A 19,753-nucleotide genomic window follows, 5' to 3' on the forward strand; every position below is an offset into this window, starting at 1 on the left:
ATTTCCTTCTCCATTAATGGTAATGAATATAGTAATAAATATCAATATCATATGGGGGAATTCTTTTTTTGACCATATCACCCAGCCTTACATAAATGTCTCTTTACTAGCTGGAAGATACTGCAACACGCATTTAATGATACTGATCTTTGTTTGACAACATCAAATAAACCTAAGCTTTATTTCCAGACAGACATCACTTAAAGCATTAACACAGTTTGGAGAGTCAGATGTTGATTCAGTAAACAATTCTTCAGACCAATTCAAACCAATACAGGCCCATCAATTTCATCATTAAATATCTGGTCCCAAATTAACTAGACCCTGAGTGCGATCTTCTTTTAGGCTAAACTCACAGTTTCGGATACTTGCACCTCTGTTACCCATTCATGGCACATTGCTTTAAAATTTCATTAGCGTGGATTTAAATCTGTTGCATTTTGGCAAACAAATCAGGACATGGCTGAGCTCATGACAGAACTTGATAACATTTGATAAAAAAAAAAAAAATTAAAAAGACAGTTGAGTTTCAGACACATTTTATTACAGTTACAAGACTGATTATAAGGGAGATCAAATTACAAAATCCTGCGTAACAGAAGTGAAACCATAAAATATCAAAACTAAAATCGAATGAGGATGACTCGTTATTTTGATGGCGGTCTTCCAGCGGTCCGTTGAACAGAAGTGGGCGGAGTCATTACATGGCTTCTTCAAATCAGAGGATCACCAGGCTCAAAATACATGGAAAGGCTCATAACGTAACCATAACAATGACATTTCTTTAAGACTCATAATAAAAAAAAAGAAAATCTCTCCATTTCTAGTATATTAATAATTACCTGTTAGAACGACCATTCATAATTAGTCAAAACCAACTTCAAGAAACATTTACAGTAAAGCCAAAATGATTTGACATAAGCTAAGCAAAAGACTTTCTATTGCAAAACTTAATGAAACGATGCCACCATGTGGTCACCATGTCTAACTGCATGAAGGACTGAGTGTAGAAGATCATGAAACCGTACACTTCCCCAAGCTCCTCTATTCCTGCCTTCTTCACCTCAGTGCTGATGGATGGCAGAACCAGGAACGATGGGTAGATGGGTAAGAACAGTGCTTGCTAGAGTCGATACAGCAACCAATGGGAGATACAGGCTGGAGAGCTCAATCAAATGGAATCAAAGTTCATTTAGATTGTGATCTCATTCATTCGCTGTCAAATTTTATGGAGTTCACTGAGGTGGAGATGGCACCACCAACGTAACTGCCACGCTTCTTCTTGGTCTTTTCATGCCGGAAAGATTTGCCCTTGGTAAATTTAAGCACATTGTTGGCTTTCTGGCCCCAGTCTCCGTTGGCGCCCATCTTGAAGTAAATAATCAAGAGTCAAACAAATGAAACAAAGCACTACAGATGCACGAGGACAATCTCCTTACAGTAAATAATGGCCTAATATGCATTCACACGGTTAGAATCTCACCTTTGCGTCAAATGAATTGTCTGCCAGTCGGGGGTCCACTTCAATTTCCTCGTCTCTTACTCTACGGAAAGGAGCATTGCTTTCCTTTACAAGCCACACAACCGAGAAACAAACAGAAAATGCATTTAAGCAGAAGTGCATAACCAAACAGTCGTGGTAATATGGCTGTGTGGAGCTTCCTACAGCGGGAACGGAGAATTTACCTCTCCTAACAGACAATTTAATAATAATTATTATTATTTTTAAAAATGTGTTTGACAAAATGTGTGTTTTACCAGTTTTAAAACTTGTCCACCAGACAAAAATGTAATTCTATTTGAAGACTTGGTCTAAACTTCTCAAATCATATTAGAGCTGCACAATTAATCAGTAAAAGATCGTGATCTTACTCCTCAATGGCCACGATGCCATGTCTATTATGCCTGTTTCACATGGCAAGCCTCAGAAGAGCGTGAATTGCCGCTGCCCATGTTAACGAATGATGCGTGTCCACTGGTGCGTTTTCAGTTCATTAATATGGAAGCTGAGGTTCACGCTCGCGCTTGTGTAAAGCTGAACTTCAACAGAAATGAAATGAAAACGCTCGCTCTGCTTCTCGCCGGTGGACACGCACATGAGAGGGCGACATCACGCTTCAGATGTGAACGCTCATTCATTGAAATGGGCAGTGACAAAACACGTGCTGCTGACGCTTGCCGCGTGAAACGGTTTAAAACTAAGACTCAAGTTAAGCTTTGAAAGTACGATCATCACTGCAACGTTCGTGCTGCCGCTGATCTGCAGAAAGCAGCTGCTATATGTGAATGTCATCTTTCCAGGAATCCGAATCCTGGGTGTGTTTGAATATGCACTGAGCCGACATCAACACACACAATCACAGGCATTTACCTTCTGTTTGGTTCTGGGAAAGGTCTGAGGTGTGGATGTGGTGACTTTATTCTTGGGTGTTGTCTTGCTCTGTGTGCCTGCGATCAGGAGGAAGAGAGACAAAAAAACAAATGTGAGTGCTTTAAAATGAAAGTTCAACCATTCACAATAAAAACTTACAACAGTTTTATCAACAGTTTTACACTGACATTTTAACTTTGTCCTTCCACATCAGTGTCCTAACAAGATGGAGCAAACCTAATTTGCTTCAACCTAATGTGCTGTGTATGTTTTTTAGAACATCACATTGTTAGCATACCAACATGCAAACTCTATAAACACCACTGTATTCAATTATGACTTGTGTTCATTCATGTAAGAGCAGTAAAGCTGTAAACATTTTTTAATAGGGCTGTCGCTTTAACGCGTTCATTTAATTGGTTATGGGGAAAAGTAATGTGTTTAAAGTATTAACGCACCCGACCTCCGCAGGTCATCTTACATTACAAATTCGATTGTGACTAAATAAGAGACAAACGCTGACTTTATTTTTGAGTGTCATTTTACAAAAAAAAAAAAAAAAAAAATAGCATTTCACTGTGCCACCATTGTTTTTCTATGTAAATATACCCTTGATGTTTGTCTTTAACTATTGCACTTACATCTTGCACAGTCAATAAAAAAAAAAAATAGTCTTGGCTTTTTTCCCAATTCCACTGACCTTTGTCTTGAGTGAAGGCAAAAACGCATCTTCTGTGAACGTGCTAAATGGTGCTCACATCCCGCACATAAGTGCCATGTTTTTATAATAACATCTCAAGTTAGTTTAACTCTAAACTTATACATTATAAAATGTCTCGAGACTTAGCTTTTTTATTTTCAAGTGCTCAGTGGTGCAGGCGAAATTGTTGAAAGTTTAGATTTTTTTTGTGTTTATGTAATACATAACGCTCTGTTAAAGGTAATGAGAACTGGCCTGAGAGCCAGTAACACAAACACACGTTTGCATCAGATATATGGAGCGCTGATAATACCGTTTGTTGCAGAAGGGGTCTTGGTTTCCTCTTCCTCAGACGAGTCCTCAGAAGAGCTGCTGGCTTTGGCTTTAGCAGCCTGTGCTTTTTTAGCGGGTGGAGTTTTGACAGCCGGAGTTTTGACAGCCGGTGTTTTAGACGGCTCCTCTTCATCAGAACTGCTGTCATCCGAGGATGAAGACTCTGCTGTCTTATTGGCCGGCGTCTTCGCTGCAGAGGTGGGGGTTTGTTTCGCAGCCTTCCCATTGGTCACTGCAGGCTTGGCGGGAGTCTTCTTCACTTCCGTCTCAGAGTCTGAGCTGTCAGATGAATCTGAGCTACTGCTCTCGGCTTTCTTCACGGCTGGCTTCACCACTGGCTTCGCGACTGGTTTAACTGCTGCTGCTTTGGGCGCCACAGCAACCTTTACTTTCTTCTCGTCTTCACTGGAACTGTCGTCTTCACTGCTGCTGGACTTGGCTGTGGTCTTACTGGCTGGAGCCGGTGGTTTAGCAGCAGAGGCAGGGCTCTTAGCAGTAGCAGCCACTGCTGGTTTCGGGGTCTCGTCCTCTGAATCAGAGCTGTCAGTCTCAGAGTCTGAACTGCTCCCGGCTGCTTTAGCTGCAGGTTTAGCTGGGGTAGCCGGTTTGGAGACCGGCGTGGTGACGGCTTTCTTCTGTGGTTCCTCATCTGATGAGCTGTCTGAATCTGAACTGCTTTCAGCGGCTTTAGCTGCAGGGGTAGATTTGGCTGCAGGGGTAGATTTGGCTGAGGTAGCCACAGGTTTAGGTTTGGATACAGGTGTGGCCGCGGCTTTCTTTTGAGGTTCCTCTTCATCTGAAGAGCTGTCCGAGTCTGAGCTGCTCTCCGCTGGTTTATTGGTTGGTTTTGCAGGTTTGGATACCGGTGTGGTGGCAGGTTTCTTCTGAGTGCTCAAAGGCTTGGACGTGGCTGCCGGTTTAGCTGGTGCCTCATCTTCAGAGCTGTCCGAATCTGTGGGAGGTAAAACAGATCTATAAGCTAATACAATCTTGAACATGATATTACTCCATTTCTCTGGATCACTTCACTTATACTTGCATCATTACAAACCTGCATGAACAACTAACCTGCATGAACAACTATGATGAAACAAATGTTAGTTGATATTCCAAATAATGCCAAAAATTTTCAAAACAGGCAGTTGAGATTTGCTATAAATTAACGAGTTCTGCATGCAAGAAAAAAGTGGCTAGATATAATGTATCCAATTTTAGTATATGGAGCTGTACGATAGCTTACATTTTTGCGATGATATGATAAGCGAGTTATTATATAGTATATATTGCTTTACACCAGTCTACTGTATGCAGGGTATGTACAGATAATGTCAAATGACATTCCAGGATTTTCAAGGACTTTAAGCACTGCTTTTTTTGCATGCACTAAAATGCATTTTTGAACCATTTTAACTGAAAGCAACTTGCACTAATGTCTTAAAATATGTGCCATTGTTTTGTCTCAAGATGCACATCAGTAATGCTTTTTTTCTTCTAAAGAACGCTTATAAATGCTACTTAAATGTCCTAATTGAACTAAGACCTAGTCCTGGCTTAACCTAAGCCCTGTATGCAATGACTGTGCAGAGTAATGGTATGGGAACATTAACAAAGCCCTAGAATTTTCAATGAATAATGGCAAAATGGGCATAAACTTCCTATACAGTTCTTTTTCGATTCTTTGTAATAACAAAAGAAAACAAAGGGCTTTACCTGTAAAAAAAAAAAGTAAAGCATTTCTTTGTAAATAATTACAAAGTAATTACATTTCAATCTAAGGATTTACTTGCCCCAAAAATTGATTTTCTGTTTTTTTTACTCAAATTAGATATAAGGTATCCAAAATACAACTTAATATATATTAAAACTATTATTGTTCAATAAATAATCATTTATATTATTGTTAACGTACTTGGTATAGGCGGATCTTTTGTGACGTCATTGTTTATGTTTGTCGCGTTGCATCATGGGAATCGTGTGGCAGGAAACACCGCTAGATACCTCTAGATACCTGTAATTTGATTGTTTTGCACGTTTGGAGGAGGATTTAGAGAAGAGGATGGTTCACTCTTGCTGTGTGGTCGAGTACGGCTCGTTGGGGGCCTGATAAAAAGTTTTTCCGAATTCCCTCCGAAAAGGATCGCGAAAAACGAAAGAAATGGTTGCGTGCAATTAGGCGATTGAACCTGGACGCTCCGAAGAAAGCCTGGATTCCTGCAGCTAACGTTACTGATCGAGTTTGTGAGGCTCATTTTGTTCATGGTAGGCCTAAGTCTAGTGACTATGTATTTATAGAAGATTGAATAAAAAAAATTATAAAACTGAGTCAAATCAACCGAGTCATATGTTTTCGCGTTCTGATTCAGGTGTCCCAAACCGCGATCCACAGCACCCAGACTATGTTCCTCACATCAAAATGGGCTATTCTGGATCGCAAAACTTAAAAGCAAAAGAAAAGGCTGTTCTAACCTCTGCTTTTAGCACGATCACTGCTTTCTGTTTGGCAGAAAAGATCGGCCCAACTTTTCGAAAAAACAAAATAATCATAGGCCTCCAGACTTTTGAAAGCCTTTAATCTTTCATGAGTGAAGGGTCCAGGGGTTTCTATTAAATAAGAATAAATGTCTCCCCAGCAGATTGGTGGCCAAGACACGGGCAAGTCGGACCAACGTTTTTTGTCATCCCAGATCTCATATGGGCTTTGAATAACTTCGATTTTGTCACCAATACAAATTTTGAGCTTCTCTCCAAACCTCCTCCGGTCTTCAGATGTTAAAGTGCTTATATATTGTGGATTTCACCCGCTAACTCTCTTGAAAATGCTCGTCGCGTCTTTACTGCCCGCAATACTGTTTGTTTTGTTGCCACACAACCACTCGCGCATGCGTACAAAGATGTCAACAAAGATCCTCCTATAGAGAAACAGTCTGATGGGGGTTTATCAACAACTTCAGTGCAGGTTATATAGTTGCAACAGTAGGTGGCGACAAGAGACCGACTTTAAGAGCGAGTTAGTAGACCATTCATTTAAAAAAAAAATGCTGATTCATTCTGGAACGAAGCAAGGTTGTAAACAAAGAAATTATTATTTTAACTTTGAACGACACCTTAAGGCGCAACCGACAAGCAAAACGGGGTGAAGCTGAATCTGACGCTTCACAAAGAGATCAATTCATTGACCAGTGCCATATCAATCATGGGAAATCCCCTTAACCATTGAAAGGATATTATGACAAAGATCTTTTTTCTCATTTAATTAGATTTTTCTTGACCTGAAGAAAGAAAGATGTATCATATACCTGGAAATATATGAGCAACACCACACTCACAGCCAAGTGAAATGGCTCCATATCTATATCAGACAGGCTGCAGCGTTAATTTAGTGTGAAAAGATTATATTTGTGTGTGTTTTTATTATTAAACTAATTTTATAATTCAAGCACTTTTCAAGTTCCTCTTCATAAATATGGCTTTTTCCAAGGGTTTTGCAGGACTTAATTTAAAAAATAACAATCAAGCATTATAGTACATAATGTGAGTGCACTATGTTTCCAAGTAATTTTGGATATAATATAACTGGATATAATGACGACAACTGACCTGAACTTGAGGAATCATCTTTCTTAGCAGTTGTCTTTTGAGGTGCAGCTTTAGCAGGGGTTGCCTTTGGAGTAGCAGCTTTTACAGGAGTTTTCTTTTGAGGAGCAGCTTTAGCAGGAGTTGTCTTTGGAGTTGCAGATTTAGCAGGAGTTGCCTTGGCAGGAGTAGGCTTTGTGGCCGGTTCGTCATCCTCAGACTCTGAGCTGGATGATGAAGATTCTTTTGCAGCAGGCGTGACTTTAGCTGCCGTTTTCTTGGCTGGCGCAGGTTTAACTGGGACAACTTTAGCTGCTGGTTTCTTGGCCTCTTCATCGTCAGAGTCTTCAGAGCTAGAGGATTCATCAGCAGCTGGAGTCACTTTAGCAGGTACGGCTTTAGCTTGAGTGACTTTAGCAGGTGTAGATTTAGCAGATGCAGCTTTTGCAGGTGTGACTTTGACAGCTGGCTTTGCTGCTTCGTCCTCTGAGCTTGAAGAATCTGAACTTGAAGAGTCCTTTTTCTGAGCAGGAGCAACCTTTGTAGGAGGCTTCTTAAGTGGGGCTGCTTTCACGGGCACAGCTTTGACCGCTGGCTTCTTTGCTTCATCCTCTGAGCTTGAATCTGAGAAAAAGAAAGTTCATTAGCACTAAAGTGACACAGAGGGGAAAAAACAAACCCCCAAAAGTGACTTCATGGCGATAATCTGCAGAGAGTGACGTACCAGAGCTGTCAGAACTGGAGTCCTTCTTAGCAGTAGCTTTGGGAGTCACAGTCTTCACTGCGGCTGCTTGGAAAAAGGATGGGAAAAAGAAATTATATTTTGCTTGAAGAAATTACACCTATACCAGAGATGCAAATGAGCCTGTGCTCCCCATGTACAATGCGTCCGCTTTTCGTTTTATGTGCTGAAATCGTGCTTTTTGATCTGTCCCTATACAAATAATGTCGTTTTAGGATTAACAGGGTTCCTTACACATTTTCAGACTCAAATTTCAAGACCTCATGTCAAACGACTTTTCAGACCATATCTAACAAATGGTTCACACAGCATTATTTTCGGTAAATAGTAGTCATCTGTAAATATTTTTATGTTCTCTGTTTTTCTCAAAGTGATAACATGCGCTTGCATGATGAAAAGAAACATATCGGCCGATACCGAGCTGGCCTATAAATCGTGCATCCCTAATTTTCTGTATTCAAAGTATAATTTATAGCCGATTCATGAAAGCACACAAGTTGAATTCTTTAATAATGCTTAACGTTGCTTACAGACCATGCAAGGCCCAAATCCTTGGAGATAATCTTTACTAAGATTATCAATAATGCAACAATTATAACAGCCTTGAGCAAAAATCAGTGTAATGCATGGCCTCTCATAACTTATAGCTGTAGTAAATTCTACAGGACACTAGGGCTGTGCAATTAAAAGCGAGTTTTGATTTCGGCTTCCAATGATTTTGAAACTACTATAATCGAGATAAAACTATTATTGTGCCGCATTCCGGTGTGCTTTGCTCCTCCTTAAAAGCGTGCAAATCAGTAAAATCATTTAACATGATATTCGTAAAATGGGACGTGCTTTATATTAAAAAGAGTTATTAAAAGCGTGTGTCAAAATGCCCAGCTTTGCGAGTATTTAAGTAAACAGTCAATTATGTCACAAGTGAACGTTAACAGTTGTATATCCGGTGTGTAACAACAATTTTATGTTGGATCTGTGCATTCGGTCTTAAAGTTACAGCAGCCTAATATACTTGCTGTCTGTGTCATTAATGTTGACAAACCTAAACAAGAATAAATTTTTTTTTTTTTTTTTTTAAATCACTGCTCTCAACTGAAGGACTTTTGTAGCTTTAATAAGAATCACAAGTTTAAAACTTACAGTAAAGTTTATTTTACATTTGATTACGTATTCATTTCTGTAGCAGGCTGTTAGCTGAATACTAAGCACTGTTATTTTTATAATCTTGTTTTTCTATTGTATTTTATCTATTGTTTCTAATTTGCTTTTTTGTTTTTATTGCATTACTGACAGTTTACTTATTTTCAAAAGTTTAAGGACTTTTTTTTTGCCTGCATTAGTTTGCCTAGTATTGTGCTGTGGTACTGAAATTGGTATTGAGAACTGTGAAAATTACAATGCAGATATCATAGCAACCTTATTTCCAGCAAATATATACTTGCTATACTATTTACAATGTATATCACCATCGTAAAAAATATATATTACTATAAGGATTTGGTCATATGGCCTGCTCACAATCGAGTTAAATAATAGTGATTATGATTTTTGTCTTAATGGAGCAGCCCTACAGGACACCTCAAACTCTTACCGGGGGCTTTGATTGGAGCACGAGTTGTCAGTGCTGCAGGGGGCGGGACGGCACTGAATTGTCCTGTGAATAGAGATGCTTAATCAATTTCACATTGGTGTCCTTTTTCAGAAAATAATTTTTGCCTCATATAAGGTGCACTAAGGTTTTTTAACAAATGTTCAAATGAAATATGTTCATGACAGAGTCATATACTGTCCTGAAAAGCAGTTTAATGTTATGTTGAGATCACATGATCTGGTGAATGCTGCACCCATGTTGAAGTTTTCAGTGTAAAGACCAAGATCACTGTAATATTGGTAATATAAGCCAGAAAAACCCTCTTTTTAAGTGCACCTTTAAGACAGATGTGAAAGAAATACCAGTAATACCAGTCTTGGCTTTCTTAGTAGGAGGGGCATCTTCCTCGTCTGAGGATGACTCCTCACTGCTGGACTCTGCAGGGGCCGCAGGTTTGGCTGGAGGGGTCTTCACTGGGACTGCTGCTTTTACTGCTTTCTGTGATAGTGAAAAACAACACAAAAAAACAAATTACATATAAATGTGGAACTGTGAAATTTGTGAACGTTTTTCACATTAAAAAGTACATAAATCATGGTTTATAACACTACTTTATTCTTAAGTCCCGGTATGTTAGCCAAAATAAAAAGGAACTTTACCAATCTCATTTGATTACATTTTACAGTAGGGGTTTGCGATATCATGATTTTTGATCGTGGACAATTAAAAGTCTCCACAATCTGCTTTTGAAGAAATATCGTAGTATCGCGCTACAGTGCATTCTATCAGTGGCAGTTCTAGCACCTCTGTCTCAACACACTGTACAACGTGACGTACGATCACATCACGTGTTAACGCAGAGGTAGAGTTACACTCACGGGACACTGCAATTCACTAAAGTTCATTATTAGCATGTGCTTTAATGCCTTATCGGTTAAACATTTCATTCGCGTGCTGATGCGCTGTTCTAACATGAGCTTTCCTGAGCGCTTACACCTGAAGCGCACAGGCACTAGAAGCCTGCAAACAGCGCCTGGTTACAAAGGCTGCGTTCACACTGCAGGCTGAAACGACCCAATTCCGATTTTTTTGCCCCTATGCGACCTGTATCTGATCTTTTCATGACAGTCTGAACGACACAGATCCGATCTTTTCAAATGCGACCCAGGCCACTTGGGTATGTGGTCCCAAATCCGATACATATCCGATCTTTTCAAATGCGACTTCAGTCTGAACGGCCAGGTCGCATGTATCCGACCCGCACGTCATTGATACGCGAAAAACGTCATAATCCTGCGTTGAAGTAGTCGTCGGTTTGAAAACGGACTGGATATTCGTCGAGCTGAGGTAAATCTGCCGAACGGGTCGACCTCGACGAGCCCGTTAATTAAAAAATAAATAAATAAAAGCCCACGGCCATTATATATACGTTATGTTAACTTATTTGTGCTGAATCTGATATTAGATAGGTCAGCGGCTGCTGTCTGGCTCTTGTGTAACGGTCGCTGCGCGCGCTCGTGTGTGTGTGTGTGTGTGTGTGTGTGTGTGTGTGAGAGAGAATCACAGTTAAAGTTTAGCTACTTCCGCAAACAACAAGTGACGTCGTTGACCGTTGAGTACTCTTCTGCGCATGCGGGTCACTTCTGGGTCATTTCACGTTCACACAGGAGATCACAAAAGGTCGCATTTAATTGGAAATGTGAACGGCCTTGCAAAAAAATCGAATTTTTTCAAAAAATCGGAATTGAGCATTAAGCCCTGCAGTGTGAACGTAGCAGTAACCAAGTTATCTTTCGAGTCTTATTGCGCTAATACACACAAGGTTTACATTAACACAGTCGATTACGTCTAAAGTGAAAGCAAACATTTGAGAGAAAATCGAGTGTGTGCTGTCATATGCATGTATATTAGATGCGTGCAGGTCTTAAAGAGACAGTAGCCTAATGGTAAACATACTGCCGCTTGTCCTTAAAGGGACAGTTCACCCAAATATGAAAATTCTGTCCTTATTTACTCGCTCTAATGTTGTTCAAAACCTGTATTAATTTCTTTCTTGTGCTGAACACAAAATATGATATTTTGAAGAATGTGGCTAAAAAAACAGCTGCTGGTCCCCATTAACTTACATAGTAGGAAAAAATATGACGGAAGTCACTGGGGACCAGCAACTGTTTGGTTACCCACATTCTTCAAAATAACTTCTTTTCAACAGAAGAAAGAAACTTATTTGGGTTTTAAACAACTTGAGAGGGTAAATTATGGCAATCTTTATTTTTGGGTGAACTATCCCTTTAATGTTAATAAAAAAATAAATAAAAAAACAGAAAATCACTCAATGCTCTTAACTGAGAACTTTAATGGTAGCTTTAATAAGAATCAATATATAATTTATATAGTGAAGTCTATGTAGTGTTTTATTTGTATATTTGTTCATTTCTTAAATGTTACTGTTAAATACACCTACTGTAGCTGAAAAAATAAAGCACTGTTTATTTCATTTGTAGATTGTGTTAAGTGTAAGTAATATGTATCTTTGTTCTTATCTTTTAATAGCAAAGAAAATAATGACAGATTTTTATCTTGGTCACTTTGGCCTAAATGTCAGCCATTCTTTTTTTATTTTATATTTTGTTTCCTTGTAAGACTGTTTTTAAAATAGGGACATTAGTTTGGCTGTAATGCTCAGTCACTTGCAAAACATTAAAACCATCATGAAAAAGAATCATAATCCGTGTATCATTCGTTCAGTCGTTTTTTGAATTAATATTGAATATAGAAAAATGAGAAAACGGTCCCTTTTTCGTTTTTTCATTTTTTACAAAAAAAAACGAAAAACAAGAATTCAGCTGGATTTCTCGTTTTTCGTTCTCAGTTAGAAAAATGAATAAACAGCTTGAATATTCGATTTCTACACGTGGGCGGGAATTAAACGCCCCTTTCCTCTGATTTGTCAGCCGAAGATCAAACTGTTCCGTCATCAGTTCTGCACAGCAGAATAAGAGTCCTCCGTTGTGCGGATTCTTAACGTATTTATTGCAACTACATTTAATCTTTTTCTCATCAAACCACCAGACTAACGAATGTCTTGACACAACCCGTACCGGGGAATAGACTAGATAGGGCTTTCTTCTGTGTATATATAAATTCACCTACGATTTGCATCAGCCGGCTGTTAGCCTATATTGTCGCACTCGCCCAGTAATTCATATATATATATATATATATATATATATATATATATATATATATATATATATATATATATATATATATATATATAAATTAAGATATAAATCAATATAATTAGTTGTAAATTAAATATTTTTAACACTAATACAAAAAGAAAAGAATAATGCATTGACTATATAATTGGCCTATATTAACGTTAACGTATAAACTGTCATTCAGACTGACTAGCCTATCTAACAACTGGAGAAGTTTTATGATGTTGGCCTTGTGTTTCATTAAAATGTATTATAATTTATATCTCTAGGATGCGCGCTTGTGCGTGGCGCGCCGGGTCATGTTGAGAGGGAAACGCGCGCGTCACATCGTTGTAAAAAAAGCATATTCATAAATAGTGTAAAAGACCGGTAAATAAAATACAACATTAACATTATAAACACTATTAATAACATAATATGCGTATTTTAACGAGAAACTGAAACTGTACAGGAGCAGACGTTGGTTTCGGGCATCTCTCATTCGTCCAGTAGCCTATCCATATTTGCAATGTAACATTTGGATGCTAATTAATAATGTAAAGAAGGCTTCGTACTTCATTCGAGTCCCAATACTACACGTAAATCAGCATCTCCACAGCAAGGGAAATTAGTTTGGAATGTCAACAGACCAATTAAGCAGAATAACGTTTTATATGTTTGGTTGACTGTTTTATTTTAATAACGAACAGGCTGCGACACCCGACATCACTTGGATGTGTTGCTCAACAGGGGATTTAATAGCTTCTGTCGTTTAATACTCTCATTCGAAACAGTAACATTATATGTCTATTTGTGTACTTTCAAAATGACTACAACATATCATATGCCTTTGAAATTATTATATAAGAATAATAATTATTATAAATGATTATTATATTCTTTCTGGCGCACACCAAAAATCAACCAAAATAGCCTACAGCCAATAGCCTTCTTGGCGCGCCTATATATTTTTGAAGGTCAACATTAAGATTAATCACAGCGTGCTTGTTAAAAAAAAAAACCCTGTGACTTGACTTTACAATCCGGAAAATAGCAAATTATTTCACGGACCCCCTGGCACTTGAGAACTCCTGGTCTACACAGAAGAAAGCCCCGTCTAGTCTATTCCCCGGTACGGGTTGTGTCGAGACATTCGTTAGTCTGGTTATTTGATGAGAAAAAGATTAAATGTAGTTGCAATAAATGCGTTAGGAATCCGCACAACGGAGGACTCTTATTCTGCTGTGCAGAACTGATGACGGAACAGTTTGATCTTCGGCTGACAAATCAGAGGAAATGGGCGTTTAATTCCCGCCCACGTGTAGAAATCGAATATTCAAGCTGTTTATTCATTTTTCTAACTGAGAACGAAAAACGAGAAATCCAGCTGAATTCTTGTTTTTCGTTTTTTTGTAAAAAATGAAAAAACGAAAAAGGAACCGTTTTCTTATTTTTCTATATTCAATATTAATTCAAAAAACGACTGAACGAATGATACACGGATTAATCATGATTAAATCGTGAATCAATTTAACTTAGTAATAAGTAATTAAAACAATTTGGGAAACAGAAAACATGGAATTTGGGGTAAAAAAAAAAAAAAATACTGAATTCTGATGCATGTTAGTATGTTAAAAGACCTTAGCTGGAGCCTCATCCTCAGATTCACTGGAGCTGTCCTCACTGCTGCTGCTGTCCTGCTTCTTCTGAGCTGCAGGGACAGGGGTGGATGCCGATGTAGGGGTCCCTGCCACAGGCTTGGCCCCTGGAGACCACAGATCATCACTTTGAACATGCAACTGACTTTGAGTAAAGCTAGTATGCCCCGAATAATACACGGTAGGGCTGGGCGATATGGCCTAAAAAAAACCCCAGATTTTTTCACAAAAAATCCGATTTACGATTTAAATAGATTTTTTTTCTTCCCCTACTTAAAATCAATCTGCAGATGACAAAGAAATTGTTCAAAACAATTTTTAACTTTTATTTTGTTTTGATTTTCCCTTCTGGGATTTGATTTGGATTTTCCCCTTGGGGTTAAAGTGCAATCAGAAACAACAAGACAAAAAAAAAAGATGGCAGGCCCTGCCTTTGTAAACAGTGAAAATGTAACATAACGTAACATAACATGAAATGGGTGGATTGGGATTGGTGGGGAACGTGAAAAAAAAAATTGTACATCACAATAAAGTGTATTGTGATAGTCAAAACATTTGGTAACTAAACAGAATTTTATTAAGTTTAGTGACAACACAATGTTTACATGGTACAATGACTGGTATGCTACTGTTTTTATTATTGCTTTCACAATTTCAATTCTTGTGATTTGATTCTGATCTTGATTCAATATCGATTCCTTTGGATAAACACTAGGTACAGTAGATACATGTTAATTTAAAGCCCTGTCGGCTGGTATTATTATTAAAGGTTAAAAATAACATCTCAAATTAAATATGCGTTTTTTTATAATAACAAGTTCAACATTATAATATTTTAATGATATAGGTAAAAATATAATAAATATGTAATATAGTTATCATATTTAGCAAAATACTACTCTCTACAGCAATTATTTTAAAGTCCAACTAACGTGCTATGGTCATTAATGGGCTTTCCAGAGGTAAATGTAACTTTACGTGACGTATTGTCCTCTAGATGTTATTATAGACCTCTTTCCGCAGTTGAAAAACAGATTCATTTCGGTAAGTTGAACTGTATCTTTCAAATGACCTATTGATCATTCGTGTTTATTTAGCCTAACGTACAATTAACTAGTAGTAAAGAGTAACAGATGATCGATTCACGTGCCGCTTGAACTGTCAGTGATCAGTCAAGCGCCAAAACTGTGTTTTTGTTTGAATTTCATAATTAAATCGACAGAATCTGAGAGCTGAGAATTTGTTTCATAGCAATAGTAACCTTCTCTGTCTTGTCTGTCGGTGTCAGTGTCCTCTTTGCTTCGCGACTTTTCTATGCGTGAGAAAATGGATGTGTGGCGTGAGAGCGTTTAAAAAGTGACAATTGCGTGAGTCTCACGGTGAATTCATGAGAGTTGGCAGCCCTGCGGATTCAGTTTGTAAGACTGTAGGTTGTTTTTTGGCGGGTGTGTTTGTGCTGCCGCGGTCTTGCCGTGTTGTTTGTGTATCTCTATGCCAAACGCGTGGGGGAAGAGCTGAGCCCATTCAGAGCTACGGGAGCCCAGAGGGGAGCGTCGGCAAACGTTAAAGAGAAAACCGATTTTTATAAAAATAAAAATCGACGTAAACTGCACATTCGAATTAATCGATAAAATCTATTTATCGCCCAGCCCTAATACACGGGTGTAGTAGTGATTGAGAATATGAACTCGTGCTTCAGCTCACCTTTAGCTGGAGTTTTGGCGGGCTCCTCATCAGAGTCGGACTCTTCACTGCTGGAACTGGTGTCTTTCTTTCTGGCTGCTGCCACTGGCTGAACAGCAGGTTTCACAGCTGCAGGTTTCTGCACAACAATTCAACACGCCAAGATTCAGGAAGAGGCATTCTAGCAGAGAAATCCCACACGCTCATGTAAACAACATCAACTTCCTGACCTTTGCTGCTGTTTTAGCCGGAGCTTCATCCTCAGAGTCACTGGAGTCTTCAGAGCTGCTCTCTTTAGCGGCTACAGCTGCTGGCTTCTGTGGAGCAGGAGCTTTCACTGGAAACACACAGTACATCATATCAGTGTACAATGTAGTGTTTAAAAACAACCAAGAAATTAACACTTATTCAACAAGGACATATTCATTTGATCAAGTGTCAGTCAAGACATTTATAATGTTACAAATATTTCAATTTCAAAGACAAAAACAATTTTCCAAAAACCAGGGATTCGATAAGGCGCACGCATTTCGATTCCGCTTTATCGATTCCAGGTCATGTGACAAAAAACAACCGACCTTTCCGTACCAACATCGAAAGCTCGGCCGAGCATCTGATCATAACTGTACAGGGTGGGTTTTTATTGACCATCTCTATATATCTAGTAGTAAAGCTAATGCAAGGTCTAGAAATCATTTAATACTTTGCTGATACTTCCTCGTCATCATAGAAGGCAAAGTTCATCATAGTACGTCACATTCATGACTGACCGCAGCAAGCGTTAAAAAGTTTGGTTATGTTTTTTTTTTTAAAAGACGAGAATATAGAAAAATGCAACACATGCAACAAGTACATTTCATCCAAGGGAGGAAGCACATAAAATATGATGAAGCATTGCTTCAACAATGCATTAATTTAAAGGAATGAAAACATGTTTGAGTTGATGTCTCCCAGCCAGATATATCGAAAATTAGCAACAGCAGCATCTCTCACTCAGGTAAAAACATACAGATGAGCCAACTGCATAATTCAAGAGAAACTGAGAATCTATTTGGTTTAAAATCATTTTTGTTTTGTTTAAAATGGAGATTACGATTACATCTACACAGAATAACATTTTCCAGTCTATAAAAAAATAAATTAAAAAAACTAATTTGATTCATTATTTATTTAATGAGTGGATGATTCACCATTTTTTTTAATTAATCTCAAGTTTTCTTGAATAAATGATTCATCGAAAAATAAAATTTAACAGTGGATTTAAGCTACCTTCTGGAGTAATACTGTAATCAACACAATCTTTATTTGACAAGATGGCAGGCCCTGCCTTTGTAAACAGTGAAAATGTAACATAACATAACATAACATGTAATGGGTGGATTGGGATTGGTGGGGAACGTGAAAAAAAAAAATTTACATCACAATAAAGTGTATTGTGATTGTCAAAACATTTGGTAACTAAACAGAATTTTATTAAGTTTAGTGACAACACAATGTTTACATGGTACAATGACTGGTATGCTACTGTTTTTATTATTGCTTTCACAATTTCAATTCAATTCTTGTGATTTGATTCTGATCTTGATTCAATATCGATTCCTTTGGATAAATACTAGGTACAGTAGATACATGTTAATTTAAAGCCCTGTCGGCTGGTATTATTATTAAAGGTTAAAAATAACATCTCAAATTAAATATTATGCATTTTTTTATAATAACAAGTTCAACATTATAATATTTTAATGATATAGGTAAAAATATAATAAATATGTAATATAGTTATCATATTTAGCAAAATACTACTCTCTACAGCAATTATTTTAAAGTCCAACTAACGTGCTATGGTCATTAAATGGCTTTCCAGAGGTAAAAGTAACTTTACGTGACGTATTGTCCTCTAGATGTTATTATAGACCTCTTTCCGCAGTTGAAAAACACAGATTGATCGATTTTATTTCATTTCGGTAAGTTGAACTGTATCTTTCAAAATAAAAATTAAATTTAACAGTGGATTTAAGCTACCTTCTGGAGTAATATTGTAATCAACACAATCTTTATTTGAAGAGACTCCTTTCAATTCAGCCATTTTATTGGTTATTGCTTAAAATTAGCAAGAATAAAAGGTAGAAATATTAATTCTTCAAGAATATGCCCTTTGTTTTTTTAATACTGGAATCAGAAACAAGAACCGATAAGAACCGGATTCGATAAGAAGAATCGCTCAAATTGAAGACATACCCAACCCTAGACCCCCTTTACACTTGTATTTAGCGTCCTCCGCTTGTGATCCGATCGACCAAAACGCATCTCGATACCAGGTGTAAACAGGGCCTTTAAGTGGAATCCTAATAAGAAACTTGTTAAATCCCTATGAGAAAGATAAAGTGACAGCTATGTACCTTGTACTGCTTTCTTGGCAGGTGCTGCAGCTTCCTCTTCACTGCTGGAGTCTTCACTGCTTGAACTCTCTGCATCTTTCTTTGCTTTCTTGGCTGACGGGCCATTGACAGTCGCAGGGCCACTGGTGACCGCTTTACGCTTTTTGGTTTCTGGGGACCTTGAGGAAAGAAGTTGTAGTGATTACAACCCAACAGTGGAAATGACAGCAAAACTACGGGCATGAGCAAGAGTAATAGTGAGCTACAGTTGCCATTTAAACAATTAAAGATAGCTTATACATACTTCACCCAGAAATTGAAGATGTCCAGGAGGCTGTCGTCATTTTGGTCCTGGGGTTTCTGATGAGAGGAAACAGATAAGATTGCAAATTCTAAAACTTAAATACCCAAATGCTACGTATATATAAATGTAAAGTAGTAGAAACTCAAAATGTGAGGGGTGATCAGCAGCAGAGACACTCTAAAACTAAAAGATATTAAGACTTCTGTGGCTATATAAAACATTTGTAAGAATAATTAATGCAGCATGTCAATTTTGCATTCTTGTTTATTTTTGTCAACTGTTATGTTGTATAAATGTATTACTTAGTTATCCCAGGCTTTATATGTTTTACTGTAAGGTCTGTAAAATGTTATACATTTATAGTTTGATTCCAACATTGTCCAACACTGAACCTGTTGCAAATGTCTATCTAAGAAGAATAGTGATGAATATAATTCATTCTGGACTAAGAATAAAAATGTAAACGCAAAAAAACTGCTGTAATGGCACAGGTCGAAATTATAAAACAACCGGCAGAAATTAAATGTATTAAAGCACATCCTATAAAGCGGCTCGTAAACACGTGTTCGGCACAAACTGCGTGTCAGTTCCACGCGTGTGCAGAACTACGCGCCCCGATCGACACATCACAGGACCACTGCCTCCGCGCGCACGAAGGCTTCTAATAAACACGTGAAAGGCTCTTACCACTTTAGACTGCTTTATAAACTCTTTCGCAGCTTTGGCGAACTTATTCTCCACGAGGAAAGAGTACACATGCTGGTAGAGATCGCTGGGCACCTTGCCGTCTTGCGCCATCTTCGCTGCACTCATGTGGAGGAGGAGCGCGATTGGCTATTTCAACGTCACGTGGAGCCGATGAAAATGGCGCACGATGAGTGCGTCATACTAAATGTACGATTATAACATTTTCGACTTTTAGATAGGACTTGCTGAATTCTTCTTTCATGAATTCAGGTTTTTGAAATCCCACAACCTCCTCCTCATTCTTGCTTCCATCCCACTGTAACGTTACTCTCGCAAATGAAAAAGCTAAATAGTTGACATTATTTTCAATGAGTTAAGTGCCTTGTAGCTTATCACCCCTTGTGTAGATTTGTTTATGTACACTATTTTTTATATATATATTTTTTAATTCGTTTAATGTCTTTTCATTTGGATTTTCAAAATTCTACCACTGTCATAGGCTATGCACATGCACTTCTTATGATTGT

General features: G+C 38.0%; 1 protein-coding gene across 4 annotated transcripts; it reads right to left on the reverse strand.

Moving 5' to 3' along the window:
• Nucleotides 1–522: 522 nt before the first annotated feature.
• On the reverse strand, nt 523–19,384 carry nolc1 (nucleolar and coiled-body phosphoprotein 1). Of its 4 annotated transcripts, none has more exons than XM_082154602.1 (14): nt 19,227–19,384; nt 18,540–18,595; nt 18,257–18,414; nt 16,088–16,194; nt 15,879–15,996; nt 14,157–14,281; nt 9,685–9,811; nt 9,314–9,376; nt 7,702–7,764; nt 7,002–7,601; nt 3,385–4,356; nt 2,372–2,448; nt 1,484–1,567; nt 523–1,368 (listed from the first exon to the last, which is right to left on the reverse strand). In XM_082154602.1, the coding sequence occupies exons 1-14, from the start codon at nt 19,350–19,352 to the stop codon at nt 1,210–1,212; spliced, it is 2,835 nt and encodes a 944-aa protein (XP_082010728.1). In that variant the 5' UTR covers nt 19,353–19,384; the 3' UTR covers nt 523–1,209. The 4 variants fall into 4 exon arrangements, with proteins under 4 accessions (XP_082010728.1, XP_082010727.1, XP_082010726.1 ...); XM_082154601.1 differs by having other exon boundaries at nt 7,702–7,767; XM_082154600.1 differs by having other exon boundaries at nt 9,308–9,376.
• Between the last annotated feature and the right edge of the window lie 369 nt (nt 19,385–19,753).

Source organism: Leuciscus leuciscus, assembly GCF_965113295.1.
Source record: "Leuciscus leuciscus genome assembly, chromosome: 22".
Taxonomy (NCBI): Eukaryota; Metazoa; Chordata; class Actinopteri; order Cypriniformes; family Leuciscidae; genus Leuciscus; species Leuciscus leuciscus.

Coding starts and splice junctions, on each gene's coding strand:
- nolc1 (XM_082154600.1), bottom strand. CDS start 19,352: ATGAGTGCAGCGAAGATGGCGCAAGACGGCAAGGTGCCCAGCGATCTC. Junction 14,282..15,878: donor CGCCAAAACTCCAGCTAAAG/GTGAGCTGAAGC, acceptor TGTGGTCTCCAG/GGGCCAAGCCTGTGGCAGGG. Junction 2,449..3,384: donor GACCCCTTCTGCAACAAACG/GTATTATCAGCG, acceptor TCCTGATCGCAG/GCACACAGAGCAAGACAACA.